We start from the raw sequence: 13,843 nt of genomic DNA, 5'->3' as shown, positions 1-13,843 counted from the left end.
GTACACGTGCTACAGGTTAACACTTTCTGTTTTCGCGGTAGTAGAACGAAGCAAGCGGTCGAGAGATCAAAGTGGTCGGAAGTAGTCGAACTGCGTAGTGGGGGCAGTGACCTTGAACAGTGGAAAGTATCGCTTCAACTCTCGCAGTACCAGCGGTTTAGTAGACCAAGAATGAAGAAACTACGTTTGGGTCTAAACGAACACATTTGACCTTGCTTCTACAAATATTATAAAAATTCTACTATTTTACCGTGAACCTCTTAATTTCAAAAGAAAGTTACACCGATGGTATAATTGAGAGAAAGTCTCTCTGGGTCAGAAAAGACCCAGGCGTGACAAGACAAGGATCAAAGACAGACACTGAAATTCAATTTCAAATCTTCCCTACACCTTAGACCGCGAAGGGATCGCGTTAATTAACTAATACACCGCTTTCCAAGATACAAGGCATCGTTCCTTTCCCGTGTTTGGTACAACAAAAATATCAGGGACATCCTAAATACTACTGATCCGTCGTTGGTTCGGTTGTCTATCGCTGCAAGTGATGACACCCTTTATTCTTGGTACGCGTATCCGAGATCGTTACCACATCGCGAACCGAGGACATTTAATTTTTTAAAGGTTCGTGAAGTCACTGTCGTCTCTCCGGAAGTAGCTCCCCTTCGCTCTTATCCGGTCACAATTTGTCGAAAGTAACGCGCAAAGCGAAGAAAGAAAGAAAAGAAAAAAGTAAATGGTTTCCTCGGTCCTGACTTGGACGATCCAGGAGAGAAGTCGATCGATCGAGGTGGACGGGAGCGGCAAAGGTTTCGGGCACAGGATGACAAAACGATTATCGGGTTAATTATAAATGTTAATTAGTCCGCGATCGATTTGGCCGGTGAATCGAAGCCTGTCTCGAATAATAGACACCGAAATAGAACGTCGACTGTTGTGCACGCGTAGACAACAGCTTAGTAGCCGCGAGCTCCTCGATCGATCGAGGCCTTGTTTCCCGATCGACCCTCCCGGCGACGCGCGCTTTTCGTTCGAATTTATATTCCTTCGTACTCGATTCGTCAAGCATCCGAACCGTGACGTCGAACGATCGAGAATCTCTACTGAAAAAAAAAAAAACACCACCGAGTGCTCGACTACGTGTTCGACGACCAATTGGTAATTAAATACCAACCGGTGTCGTCGCGAGATTCGAAGAAACTGGTCAACCGTGTACACTCCACAGCTGGAAAGAATGCCTCTGGATGAAATCTCGGTTGCGATTGAAATTTTCGAGAAACGTTACCACGTCGTTGATTCAAGAACCGACAACCGCTGTCGCACCAATATCGGGAATTCAAATCCTCTCGTATCGTGAAAACCAATTGACGAGATTCGATCCTCTCGCATCCCGAACGTAACACGGAGGCGTTCTTCGCAGCTGCGTACAGTAGCGAACTGTTACGTTCTAACGTTTCCATTGAATATCCACCCTTCCCCAGAACGGAGAAGGAGGAGGATCTGCCACCGATCCCCACATCGGAGCCACCCGAGTCGCCCACGGAGACGCAATTCGGGAACCATCAGATCATCAAGGCTCGACCACTGACCCTGAAGAAGGCGCCGATCTCCGAGCAACCGAAGCTACGTTACGCCAAGTCGAATGTCCACGTGTCGATAAACCGACGGATTGAGATGCCACCGGCGTTCCTGTTCCCGGAGACCGAGATTCCAGCGGACCTCATGCAAACTGAACAACAACAACAGCAGCAGCAACAACAGCAACAGCAGCAGCAGCAACAACAACAACAACAGCAGCAGCAGCAGCAGCAGCAACAACAGCCACAGATCATCGACACGACGGACAACTGCAAGAAGAGCAACCCGATCGAGGACGTGATCAGCAATGAGAAGTTGGAGGAGTCCGACATCATCGACGCTCTGAACGTGATCAACATCGAGGACAAGGCAAAGGCGCAGAAGGACTGCGAGAGACGAACCGAACTGGACGTGGATGGGAAGAACAACGAGGTGATGAGGAGGAAGAAGGGGAACCTGAAGTCCAGCACCGGGAAAGCGAATCTTTCGAGGAGGGTGTCCTTCGATCCTCTTGCGTTACTGCTAGATGCAAGCCTGGAGGGTGAACTGGAACTGGTGAAGAAGACCGCCAAGGAGGTGGCGAATCCGAGCTCCGCGAACGACGAGGGCATCACTGCTCTTCATAACGCCATTTGCGCCGGTCATCTGGAGATCGTCAAGTTTCTCGTCGAGTTTGGCTGCGACGTAAACGCGCAGGACAGCGACGGATGGTAAAGCGATTTGACACGTCATTTGTACGGGAGTTAGGGGACGATTACTCGTTGAATAATTCTGTATTCGAATGATCTTCCATGGAACAATTCGGCGAATATCTATTCTGTGTACTCGAGTACTCGAGTATTCGAATATTTTGTGTACCGAGTAGTTCGAATAACACGACAACGAGAATTGTAAATCAGGTTCTGGAAATAGTGGAACACGCGATCGTTTTGTAACTGTATAGATAGTTGCTTTTGTGTAAATTTTTGAAAACGAATTTTTAATCTGAATTGGAAATTTTTACTTAAATTGTTTTCAATTCGTAGTGCGAGACATTTATATTTTGAAGGACCACGAATTGCACAGTCGCTAAATTTTGCTAAATTTTGCTTCAGTTTGCGCTTACAGTCTTACAAAATGTACTTACGATCGATAGGAAATTCTTTTTTCGACTTTACTTTCATTTAATATTCGAATAATGATATTCGCATAATGGAATATTCGAATGACGATAGCCGAATACGAAAATAGTCGAGTAGTGATATTCGAATAATGATAGTCGAATACTCAAATATTCGAGTAATAGTACTCAAGTAATACTATTCAACGAGTAGTACTCCAGTAATAATATTCAACGAATAGTACTCCAGTAATAATATTCAACGAATAGTACTCGAGTAATACTATTCAACGAATAGTACTCGAGTAATAATATTCAACGAATAGTACTCGAGTAATACTATTCAACGAATAGTACTCGAATAATACTATTCAACGAATAGTACTCGAGTATTAATATTCAACAAATAGTACTCCAGTAATAATATTCAATGAATAGCACTCGAGTAATACTATTCAATGAATAGTACTCGAGTAATACTATTCAACGAATAGTACTCGAGTATTAATATTCAGCAAATAGTACTCCAGTAATGATATTCGAACAATGATTATCAAATATGTACTCAAATACTTCAAGTTTATCAGTAACATTCGAATACCTGCATAATATTCGAAGAGTCCCAGCCCCAATTCCAACCACCCGTATCTTCAATTAATAATTAATTCATTTTCGCCATAGGACTCCGTTGCACTGCGCCGCGAGCTGCAACAACCTGTCGATGGTGAGGTTCTTGGTGGAGCACGGAGCCTGTATCTTCGCGACCACCCTTTCCGACCACGAAACCGCAGCGGAAAAGTGCGAGGAGGACGAAGAGGGCTTTGACGGCTGCTCGGAATACTTGTATAGTTAGTACTTTGATAAATTATCGTATACTCCCCTCGGTGAACCCCCTGTCGTGGCTCAGAGACACTGGATGGATTCTCCCATGGCAAAGGGGACATTCCAACTTTGTGCGTTTAACTTTCCCGTGTATGGGTCGATGATCCATAGCTAAGTCGTACGTCAATAGGCCAGGTACGATTCTATACAATCGTTGGAATTTAAACGAGTACAATACTCGACCATTGTCGATCTCTGCGAATGCAAAGTCATCTTCGATAGAAAGAAATCGTCAAGATATCTGAAATAGGAAACTCGATGTCAAAATCCAAGAAAACACCTCGACGTGCAGGAAATACAACGTAGAAAGAATTGTTAGAGTAATGTGTGTCACAGTGTACGTGCAAAAAGTTATATAAAAAAGTCTGTTATAAGTTTGTCACATAAAATTGATGTCTTTGCAACGTAATGATAAATTAGAGGATGATGGTGATTTAAAATCGAAGGATTTGCGGTTTCGATATTTACAATGTGTAGGTAATGTGTATTTACATTGAATTGTATTTATATTGATTCATAATAATCTACAGCCGTGTGGATATTGAAATTACACGGTATTTGCAAAACGTTTTCATTATAATGGAAGCAGAGGCTAATGGGGTCGATATCCTTTGCGAGATCCCTTGATTTCTTGGTACTGTTTGCAACCAATTAACGCGAGCTTGTTGCGTCTCGTTACAGGTGTTCAGGAGAAGCTCGGTATAATGAACAACGGCCAGGTGTACGCGGTGTTCGACTACGAGGCGCAACACAGCGACGAGCTGACGTTGAAGAACGGCGACTCCCTGGTTGTGCTTCGTAAGGGTGACGACAACGAGAGAGAGTGGTGGTGGAGCAAACTGGGACACAAGGAAGGCTACGTGCCACGAAATTTACTTGGCGTAAGTTGCAGACATTCCCCCCTCGCGATGGATATGAAATTCGAGGCCACGTAAAAGATACAAGGAACGATACGTGTCTTGTCAATGATGGAGAATCACTCTTCGGTCGAAACTATTGGTACTTTAAGTGGTGACGTTGAGAAAACATTAAGGTCAACTCTGCCTTTTAAAATAAAATATTGCATTGTCCTTCGTACAGAGGAACAATCCTCTTTGGAACGAGCTCAACGACCTATGGTACAAGGTTACTCGAGATCACTAACACATAAGGAAACTCGACGCCTTTGACGTCCACTTGTCCAAAAAATGTAACTTAACTGACCTTGAATCGTATATCAACGTATGAAATAAGATTGTCGCTCTGTAAAATAGAAAGTGTAATATTTAGTTATATTAATAGTTAATTACTAATTGTTTACTCCATCTTAAAATGAAAGACCTTTCAACCGATTCTCAAAATCTGAATACCTCTGAATCACCCTGTAGAGACAGAACTTTCAATCCACGATTGGAAAATATTCTCCACGTGAAAAACTAATATCGCTGATCGTTTGTTACAGTTGTATCCAAGGGTGCAGCCGGCGAAGGTGGACTGAGAGAGACGCGTCTCGCCCTCGTGAACTCGTAATAATCCGATGATTCATCATTACCACAGTATTCGATTCGCAGCTTTATCTCGTTAAGTATCATAGTTGCATCGTCGTCGCATTACCAATGTTATCTTATTTAATCGCGTCCCATTGTCATCCGAACGTAAGCGAGCGAAGGAGTTCTATATAGTTTACTTCTCTCTCTCTCTCTCTGTTCTTTTTTATGTTTTATAAGACGAAGCCGGTAATTGCTGACGAGCCCGGATCCACGGGGTCGTCTCGTAAGTTATATTCTCGTTGAAGAGGGAGCGAGGCGTCGACTCGTCGTTTGTTCGCTCGATGAAAATCGAATAACGATACGATTAAAACACAGTGTAACGAACAATTAGATTGTAATTAGTTAGCTCGGGGAAGAGTAGCTTCGAACTCGTGTACGTCGATAAGGAAGAACCGACGTCCCAGAATTGAGCACCACGCGCACAGTTTCGTTACGCTTGGTTTCCGTTTCATTCGTCGAACCTTGAGAAATCGTCGCAGCCGCACACTCGGTCCAGAGATGGGCAAGATTTTATTCGGATGGAAGACGACGAATTAAGGTACACCGACGACACAGTATCGTACCGTTCGAGTTTCAATTCGTATTCGATCAGTAACGAATAAATACTTATCTTTTATTCGTTGTTCGGGATTTGTATCCGGATAAGAATTTTACCTATCTCTGACTCGGTCTCGAAGGAGACAAGGATTTCGAATCTATTCCAAGATGAGGGAAATTTGTAAACAGCTACCGTTTGAATTTTCATTGGACCGAATTTGCAGCGTGCACTCGCGGTTCAACGTCTCGCAAGAATTGTTCGCATTCGTAGCCTGCACGTTAGTCAGTTCCTTCAACGAAACAGTACAAAAGAAAAATTTCAATTTCGCTCCTCCGTAATTCCGCTCCTTAGGTCGACGACTTGCGTAAGTTCAGAGTCGAAACGTTTACATTTAATGTTCATCGCGTAAAAAGCGTTTACGCCCGCAATAGGGGAGATCACTTTAAAAAGTTTCTCTTTACAATCTGTTCATCGCGAGACTCGGTTAAGAAGCGTCTGTTGAAAGTCGATGTACCGGCTACCATTAAAGTAATATTACAGTGTTCTTTATTACCGATGACAGTAAATTAATTCACGTATGCATTACCGTGAACAACAAACTCTCGTTTCACACTCGGTCTTATGAATTAATTACATAGCCAATTGTTGTTTTTTTTCTATCGCACTCGGTGTACAGTTTTCGATTGTCGTACATCAATTTTCATCGTTTACCCGAGAAACTTTTCGAACGACGCTCCATCCTTCGAGGAACGACTTTTACTCGCGCATATCGCGCGAACGTTTCGTCGCGAACACTGCAGTATGTAGACGTACTTAATGTTTGATTTGTTTCACCTAAATATCCAAATTTAGATGAAGTCAGATTATTGTTGCGGATTATTGTTACGTTTTATTCGTCAGCAGCGAAATTTTCCAAATCCGACAGAGGCGGCTTCGGATTTCGAAAATGTTCCTAAGGATGTATAATGTAATCTTGCCAATACGCACTTTGAACGATCTGTAACGGAAGTAAGCACGCGGAGGTCCCGCGAGGCTCGATGGCGGTACGATGCTTAACAATTTTTTTTTCGTTTCGAAATGTAGCGCCAGCGGTGATTCCGGGAATCTCTGTTAATCGACTTAACACTCGACTAGACTTGTATAATTGATAATTATCACCTAGGTCAGATTCGAATGTTCGGCGGTCAGAAAGGTTCTGAGCATATCTTGTTGTAGTATTTAGAAGTGTACAGTTGTACGTGAAAGAATTACAATGACTCTCAGAAAATTTCTGACGTTTACTCGTAAATGAAGTATGTGCCTTTCAGAAGTAATAATGGATATATTATGTAAGAATGCATGATATATTATGACGAATAAATTGTTTTTAATAGAAAATTGTTACAAATATCGTTTATTGTCATGATTAATACAGACGAGCAGGAATACCAAATAAGGGTAAGTAGTCGCCCAGTACTTTTAATAAAATACTCTCGAGGTACAAGATAAAGACTAAAATCGTATAAGTACCGTAAAACAAGAAAAAATACGTTCACCATAAATTATAAATAACTAAAAGCTCTAACGATATGCGCGTCTGAAATAAGTTAGTTTTTACTGGGAATAGCATGCATTTTGAACAATATAACTTATCCCTATTATGTTAATTGTGATAAGCAAAAGTTTTAAAAAGCCATGCGTAAAAGTAATATAAACTCTAATGCAAATACTTAAAGTTTTGTAATATAAAAATATCGTATGAACACCTTAAATACTTTTATGACTACATTAATACCATTCCATACAAATCTCATAGAGTACTTAAAAAGTTATTGTACGAACAATGAGTAAAAAAATATAATCTACCAGTGAACACTGTTAAGACCTCTATGAGGTCTTTACATGACGAGTATCAATCTTAAAATAACTGTATATATTAAAAATATATATGTATGTAAACATATGTTAACACTTGTAATACGTATGGCCTCTTTGTTTAATATTAAAGATGTAAAAACAACTATTTAAGTGTCGATGTTTACAGAAAGAATATATTTAAATTTCATTATTTTTCGCCTCGTTTATCAACTGTAGGCAAACCTTTATGTCTTCACAATCATCGACCATAGCATCAAGCCTAAAACACATGGATCAAAGCATATTAAATTTATGTAAAATGAAGAATTAAACATTTTTTCTATCAGTACCTGTTAGCAAACATATCTAACACAGGAGCTGAGAAGTTTCCCTTTTTTAAGGCTTGAGAACAAAAGTGCGTCAAATTTTTAAAACATTTACATGCCAAATTATAAAGATTTTTATTTTCGCACTTCAATATTTGCTTTGTAATATTCCATGCTGCATACACATAATGCATTACCGACATCCAATGCTGAGACTCTACTAGTCTCTTTCCATGATCTACAATAGTTTTCTGTACAAAATCGATATAATATTAATAACAAATTAAAATAACAAAGCTTGAAACCAAAAAAAAAAACAGCAGCTAAGTTATGTAGAAAATATGAAGATTTAAAGAATATAGACACTGCACCTGATAAGCATCTAAATGAATATATGCCCAAGTTGTTGTTGAATCTTCCAAGTTAGAAGACATCACACTAGCATAAATATTTTGTGTTAAATTGTTTAAAGTATCGATTAATGGTTGTATATCAGCAACTGGCATATTCCTCAAAAGTACGTTGCACAATTTTTCACGTTCACACAGAGTGCCATCTTCCTGCATAGACACCAAGTCTGTAATCATTTGCACCAATTGTTCATGACTCAAACCTCGCAAACCGTTTATTAAATTGCCAGTAAAATGTGTTTGTGAACTATTGTTAGCCAATAAGTTCTGTGATTTTTTCTTTTTTTCTGGTGTTGTGTATTGAGACTCGTTATCATCACCAAGAGCAAGCCTTTTCCTAGGCGTACTTCTCAATACCATGGTAGTTTTTGATGGACTTTTTACAGGAGTACGATCTCTGGAACTTAACCTGAAAAGGTTCCATGCATTGTTTTATTACACTTTCTTTGACAAGAAAAGCCAACATAGTTACCTATTTTACAACAACTCTTACCCAAAGAGACTGTTTCTTTTACATGTATCAAGATCAGGTGACCAAACTATGGCCCTACGACGACGTCCACGCTTTTGTATTACTAGTTCATCAGGACTGGGTGCAGGACTCCAGGAATCAGATCCGTGTCGACTGTTTAAAAAATTGTCCATTGCATTCACTTCGGTAGAAATAGCATCTCCTAAAACAGGTGAATCGAAACTAAAGGGAATAAACAAAGAATAATCGATGACACGTAGATTTGCGAAAACACACCAGGCGATGATGTAGAATTATTGACAGGAATTACAGCTAAAGCTTGTCGAGCAGATCTTCTTCGCGTTCCATCGGGTCTTCGCAAAAAGTCTCTAGTCGTTGGCGTATTCATTTCTCACAGAACGACAAAAAATCCTTCGTTCGAATATACGATTAACTTGCGTCTTTCCAATGAAACATACACTTCAATATGACACGTAAAATGTCAATACTTCTTTTCGACACACACTTCCTATTAACTTTCTTACATTGCCCGTTAGTAAAGTGAATGAAATTGTTACTTAAAAGTACAAGAAAAAATATACGTAGTGTCACAATAAATGCAAACAGTTCGAAAAAAACGATCACAACAACGCATCAAACATTGTTCTGTGGATCTAACAGGACCAGAAATGGCGGGAATGACTCTGATTGGCTCCTTCCGATATAAAGTACGTTAAAACCTGTTGCACTATTAAAGTAGTACTGGAGAATGTTTACAAATCATTATTAATGAAATATTTTTTTGTATCATTAAGTTTATAATTTTTGTAAACAATTTTAAATATTTAAAATTTCTTTATAGTTATTTCCAAAAAATTCTTATTTTATTTAATGGTATTTCATTAATGGTACTTAAGTTTTCATGAAATTTTTATTTAGTTACGTTTCTGAAAAAAAAGATGTAACAATTTATATTTGTTGGAATTAATAATTAACTAATACGAAAATTGTGATTGGATGTATTAGTGTACGGAACTTTAGTCATCAATTTTCTAAAAGAGGTTATGTTATAAAGTTAGCATATGAGCACATGGAATGCGTAAGATTGTATTGTTTCATACATTGTGTTGACAATAATAAAATCTGAATAAATAAATTGATAAGAGTAAATATTGACTAACAAAATCAGAAGTAAATAACACTGAAGTAATTGTAAAAAAATTATCTATAAGGTAAGCAGTGTATATATATTTTACATATAATGATTATGAACAATATAATGGTTATATTTACAAATTTACAGCATGGATGAATTATTGAATGATAAACGGTTTGCCCACATTGCAAGGGACCCTAAATTTAAAAGGGTTCCAAAAACAGAACGAAAAGTAAAAATAGACAAAAGATTTCAAAGTATGTTTAAGGATAAAAAATTTACAGTTCATTATACCCTTGATAAACGAGGCAGACCTATAAATCAAACGTCATCAGAAAATTTAAAAAAATATTATGATTTACCTAGCAGTGAAGAAGAGGAGGAGGAGAGTGAAGAAGAAAAAAATGATACAGTTCAGTTACAAAAAATTAGTTCTACAGTTTGTAATGTAAATAATAAAGATGAAACTGATGATTCATCGGATAACTGTTTTTCAAGTAATGGGGAATTACTTCGAATTAAACCAAAAAAAGAATATAATGTCAATTCTGATGAACACAATGAATCAAAGTCTGAGTCTGGGTCTGATGCAGAGAGTACAATAAATATAAAGAATTTAAAAGCAGATTTAGAAGAAAGTGAAAAACAATTGCAAATTAGAAGACAAAATGAATCTAACAAACTCACAAAGAAGATTAAGGAAAAATTAAAGGATTTAAGTGTAAATTATGCTAGGGGTGAAGGAGTTTTATTGACAGACAGTTCTTCTGACGAAGAAAGTTCGGATTCTTCTGGTAATATTATACATTATAATGCATTAATAACTCGTTTTGTAATTGATTGAGTAATTTTATCAAAAATATAATATATATTCTAATTAGACGAAGAAGAGATCGACCATAACTGGGGTGAATTAGACAAGGAGGCAGAGACAACAGATCAAATTACGCATCGATTAGCAGTGTGTAACATGGATTGGGATAGAATACGTGCTGTAGATTTGATAGTCTTATTCAATTCATTTTTACCAAGTGGAGGTGTTATTCATTCAGTCACTGTAAGAATAATTAATGTTTAAACAAAGTGAATTTGAAAATATTTATAACGAAATAATTTCAGATTTATCCATCAGAATTTGGTCTGCAACGCATGAAAGAAGAAGAAATTACTGGTCCAAAAGAATTGACAGAAATAAATCATGAAAGGGAAATTGATGATGTAAATGATGTATGGCTTGCATTTTTTTTATATCTACTACTGTAGGGACTACCATGTTTTCTAATTTTACGTTTTATTTTTGTAGAATGAAGAAGGATCAACATATCACATGGAAAAATTAAGACAATATCAATTAAATAGATTAAAGTATTATTATGCTGTTGTTGATTGTGATTCAGCTGAAACTGCAAATAAAATTTACACAGAATGTGATGGTACAGAGTATGAATCCACAGCCACAAAGTTGGATCTAAGATATATACCAGATGATATGAAGTTTGATCAGGTATGATAGTTAATCTTTAAGCTTATAAAATATATTCACTGCATATGACCTCAGATGTCTGCTTTAAGCCTCCTAAAGAAGTTTGTAACGAGGTACCACAATCTTCAAAATACCAACCAAGGCAATTTACAACTACTGCTCTGCAACAAGTTAAAGTGGAGTTAACATGGGATGAGACGAATCCAGAAAGATTGGAGATTACACAAAAGTTAAATTCTGGAAAAGTTGATCAAGTTAATAAGAATGATTTACAAGCTTATTTGGCTACTGATTCAAGCAGTGATGAGTCAGGTATTTTTTGTAGCCTTTGTTATTTGATATTCACCAAGACTTATTATTATATTTTTGTATTTTTATATTAATAGAGGAGAAAGAAGAAAAGAAAGAATTTCAGAAAAATAAAAGTGACTCTGAAACAGAAACAAATGCAGATCCAGTTGAAAAGTATAGAGCTTTATTGAAGGAAATAGAAGAACAAGAAGAAGCAAAGCAAAATAAAGAAATTGGATTGGAATTCACGTGGGGTATAGGAACAAAAGAGAAAGCTGAAAAACTCGTAAAAGAAAGAATGAAGAAAGATGAAAACTTAACGCCATTTGAACAATACTTGGAAAAACGTAAAGAAAAGAAGAAAGCTAAACGTGAAGAGCGAAAGAATCGTCAAAACGCAGATAAAGATGCATCTACAAACTCTGAAGGTTCTGAAATGTCCGATTCAAGTGCAATTGATACTGATAGAAAAAACACAAATAATAAGTCATCTACAAAGAAAAATACTAATTTGGTTTCATCAGACGATGAAGAAGAAACACGACGTAAAGCCGAGTTAGAACTTCTTCTAATGGATGAAGATGAAGGTAATGGTAAACAACATTTTAATATGAAAAAGATAGAAGAAAACGCCACAATGACAAAATCTAAACGAAAGCGACTCAGTAAAAAGAAGAATGGACAAGATCAGATAGTAGATGATAATTTTGAAGTGAATGTAGAAGATTCAAGGTTCAATGCATTGTTCACATCACATCATTTCAATATCGATCCAGCGGATCCACATTACAGAAGAACAAAGGGTACCGAAGCCCTAATCAAAGAAAAATTAAAAAGGAGAATCGATGATACTACCATTAATGTAAGTAGACCTCATTCTATACTATATTGTATAATCAATTCAATATATTAGGTGTATTTAAATATCAATTTCGTAACAATTTTAGGAAAGCCAAGTTAAGCAACCGAAGTTAAAGTCTAATGCAGAACTACAAACATTAGTTAAATCAGTGAAGAGGAATACAAAAAATATTTTACGACCAATAAAGTGATTGTTCTTATACATAATTTTTCATTTAACATATATATATTTTTAATTGCTAAAAAATAATTATAAAAACTTTGTAAATATAAGTCTAAAAATGCACATATAATATTTAAATTGAATTCTACAAACTCAAAAACCATTTTAGTTATATATTCCTGTATTATAACTCGTGTTCATAAATATTTACTGTCTTAGAAGTCAATGATCCCTGTATGATGTTAATTTTCCTACACCCTTAAAATAACACTTCGTTAGGGATGGCAGCACTGCGAACACTTCATATCAAATATAAACATACACACAGAGAGATTCGTTAATTCGTTCCGTTTGAGGGGAACACGGCACGCCAAACGTTTCCCTTTCTCATTCTCGCAAGCTTCTAGTTGTCATATAAATGAATACTAGATGGCGTTTAGGTTTTATAATAGCGTTTGTCAAAGTATATTTAGCGACATCAAAAGTTAATGTTTTAATAAAAATTAAATTAAGTTAACTTAATTTCTCGGTGTTTCTCCTTATTTCACTCCCTTCAAAATGTCAGGGATACGTAGAATTGTGATATATTTCCAAAAAATTCTTTGAATTGAAATTTTTGAGATATTAAAAAAAGTTTCTTAATTCATGAATTACATAACTTTGAAAAATTTAGAAGACATGATTGCAGGAAAGGGAAAGATGTATATAACTAACAAACATTTAAAATACTTTGAATTTTATATTGTTTATTTTCCTTTGGTGATTTAGTTGAATACAGTTTCTAGAATGTAAACTTAACGAAGAATTCACTCCAAAAACATTGTTAGTTTACGATGTCAGTATTTCTATTTCTCATGATCTATGTTATATTTCATTTATGATTCTAATTGGTAACAAAATAATCAATTCCCGTCATATTTAGTTTTAATTCTGTCGCCTAATAGCGCTGAAATTTGATTCCAATATGAATCGATAATGTTGAAAGTGGCACAGAAATGGTAAGGCATGCAGTATAAAAGAGCAGGCCTAAAAGGCACTGCCTAAACAATCTCTAAGGCAGTTTTTTTCTTTTGCATTCTTTATGGACTGTTAAATATCCCTCTAATTATATAATATATTTATAAAACAGAGTGATACATATTTAATAAATGATAAACTTTCATTGAACCTATTATAAAGCTTAAATAACGCCATCTAGAATTTCAGCCGTGCAACAACTAGAAACTTGTAAAAGAGAAGGAGA

At 36.7% G+C, this 13,843-nt stretch overlaps 3 protein-coding genes across 8 annotated transcripts in view; 2 read left to right on the top strand and 1 right to left on the bottom strand.

Moving 5' to 3' along the window:
* The window catches only part of LOC143146770 (uncharacterized), a 272,791-nt gene extending 267,655 nt beyond the window's left edge, over positions 1 to 5,136 (top strand). For all 5 annotated transcript variants that reach the window (XM_076311413.1, XM_076311387.1, XM_076311381.1 and 2 more), the window contains 4 exons: positions 1,479 to 2,285; positions 3,356 to 3,522; positions 4,238 to 4,437; positions 4,998 to 5,136. In XM_076311413.1, coding sequence (XP_076167528.1) covers positions 1,479 to 2,285; positions 3,356 to 3,522; positions 4,238 to 4,437; positions 4,998 to 5,033 — 1,210 coding nt within the window. In that variant the 3' untranslated portion in view covers positions 5,034 to 5,136. The remainder of the gene's footprint in view (positions 1 to 1,478; positions 2,286 to 3,355; positions 3,523 to 4,237; positions 4,438 to 4,997) is intronic.
* Positions 5,137 to 7,404: 2,268 nt separating this feature from the next.
* LOC143148000 (uncharacterized) lies at positions 7,405 to 9,345 on the bottom strand. Of its 2 annotated transcripts, none has more exons than XM_076313838.1 (5): positions 8,944 to 9,345; positions 8,689 to 8,848; positions 8,157 to 8,604; positions 7,810 to 8,036; positions 7,405 to 7,739 (listed from the first exon to the last, which is right to left on the bottom strand). In XM_076313838.1, exons 1-5 carry the CDS (start codon positions 9,053 to 9,055, stop codon positions 7,658 to 7,660), a joined length of 1,029 nt encoding a protein of 342 aa, XP_076169953.1. In that variant the 5' UTR covers positions 9,056 to 9,345; the 3' UTR covers positions 7,405 to 7,657. The 2 variants fall into 2 exon arrangements, with proteins under 2 accessions (XP_076169953.1, XP_076169945.1); XM_076313830.1 differs by having other exon boundaries at positions 8,689 to 8,869; positions 8,944 to 9,343.
* Positions 9,346 to 9,588: 243 nt separating this feature from the next.
* LOC143144072 (ESF1 homolog) lies at positions 9,589 to 12,835 on the top strand. The gene is made up of 8 exons (XM_076306094.1): positions 9,589 to 9,878; positions 9,950 to 10,596; positions 10,684 to 10,859; positions 10,922 to 11,029; positions 11,106 to 11,306; positions 11,375 to 11,597; positions 11,672 to 12,438; positions 12,524 to 12,835. The coding sequence occupies exons 2-8, from the start codon at positions 9,951 to 9,953 to the stop codon at positions 12,626 to 12,628; spliced, it is 2,226 nt and encodes a 741-aa protein (XP_076162209.1). The 5' UTR covers positions 9,589 to 9,878; position 9,950; the 3' UTR covers positions 12,629 to 12,835.
* The last annotated feature ends 1,008 nt before the right edge of the window (positions 12,836 to 13,843 follow it).

Source organism: Ptiloglossa arizonensis, chromosome 1 (genome assembly GCF_051014685.1).
Source record: "Ptiloglossa arizonensis isolate GNS036 chromosome 1, iyPtiAriz1_principal, whole genome shotgun sequence".
Classification (NCBI taxonomy): domain Eukaryota; kingdom Metazoa; phylum Arthropoda; class Insecta; order Hymenoptera; family Colletidae; genus Ptiloglossa; species Ptiloglossa arizonensis.
This window is presented reverse-complemented; position numbering and strand designations above follow the sequence as displayed.